Source organism: Echinops telfairi, unplaced genomic scaffold (assembly GCF_000313985.2).
Source record: "Echinops telfairi isolate 266 unplaced genomic scaffold, ASM31398v2 ScPeMD7_7417;HRSCAF=8455, whole genome shotgun sequence".
In the NCBI taxonomy this organism is placed as follows: Eukaryota; Metazoa; Chordata; class Mammalia; order Afrosoricida; family Tenrecidae; genus Echinops; species Echinops telfairi.
In genome coordinates, this window is record NW_022111317.1 from 8,270,163 (window position 1) to 8,271,253 (window position 1,091).

At 58.1% G+C, this 1,091-nt stretch overlaps 1 protein-coding gene across 1 annotated transcript in view; it reads right to left on the reverse strand.

The window, feature by feature from the left end:
• The window catches only part of SCGB1A1 (secretoglobin family 1A member 1), a 4,281-nt gene extending 4,114 nt beyond the window's left edge, over positions 1-167 (reverse strand). The window contains exon 1 of the mRNA XM_045297220.1: positions 107-167. Coding sequence (XP_045153155.1) covers positions 107-161 — 55 coding nt within the window. The 5' untranslated portion in view covers positions 162-167. The remainder of the gene's footprint in view (positions 1-106) is intronic.
• Positions 168-1,091: the final 924 nt, after the last annotated feature.

Sequence of the window (1,091 nt, forward strand, 5' to 3'; positions counted from 1 at the left end):
CATTCCCACGCCCTCTCAGCAGCCTGGGAGGGCAGGAGGGCAGCAGAAGTGGGTGGCCGTGAAGGCTTTCCAGTCTAGGTCTGGAGGCGGGCACTCGGGCACTCACCAGAGCTGCAGCAGAGAGCCAGGGTGACCAGGGCAAACAGGACAGCGAGCTTCATGGTGGCAGGCGGGGCGGCTGGACGGAACACTAGCCCTGTCTCCGTTCTGATGGTCTCATGTGGGACACGTATCAGAGGCTCACCCCTTATAGGCGTCGTCGGGCCCTGTCTGGAGCGGGGAGGGCTCCACTCACGGACGCCGCACTATTGACGTGGGCACCCACTGCATGGGAAAAGTAAACACGCTCTTTTCTCAGGGGAGTCGGAGCCCTCAGCTCACACAATGGGCCACTTGGAGGGGGGGGCGATCCAGATGCTTCTGCGGAGGCAACCAGGAGAACCTGGAGCCCGAAGGTGTGACAACCTGGCCACCTGCACGCTCCTCGAACGTGTGCACGGATGCGGTCCCGCCTCCGCAGGAGGGATGGGTAGAATGGGCTCATCAGTGGGTTTGAAAAGTGTCCTTCGGATCGCCTGCGCTTCCTCCAGTTCCAGAAGAGGATGGTGGAGGAGGGCCAACTAGGAAGTAGGGGGCCGCCAGGGATGATTATGAAGGCCAGCTCCAAGTTTGCAATAAGGACATTCTGCTTGGTAAAGGGGAGGGGCAGTGAGCAAGAGGGAGACCAGCAAAGCGAGGGACTGCCGCAGTGGGTCTAACATAACAGTGATGGCGCGGGACCAAGAACCATGTCAACAGCCGGCTTTGTGCGACGTTCTTTGAGTTTTCTGGGTCAGGGTGCTCTTTATTCTAGCTGCTAGAATGCTAGGAGAGTAGCCTTGGTGGTGCTGTTGCTTATGTATTGGACTTTCAACAGAAAGGACAGTGGTTCAAACCCTTTAGCCACTCCGTGGGAGGAAGTTGAGGCTTTCTACTCCCTCAAAGAGTTACACTCTCGAAAACCCGCAGGGGCCAGTCTGCCCTGTCCTATCCGGTCAGTCGCTAAGAGCCAGAATTGACTCGATGGCAGCGAATGAGAGTGATAGGCTGAG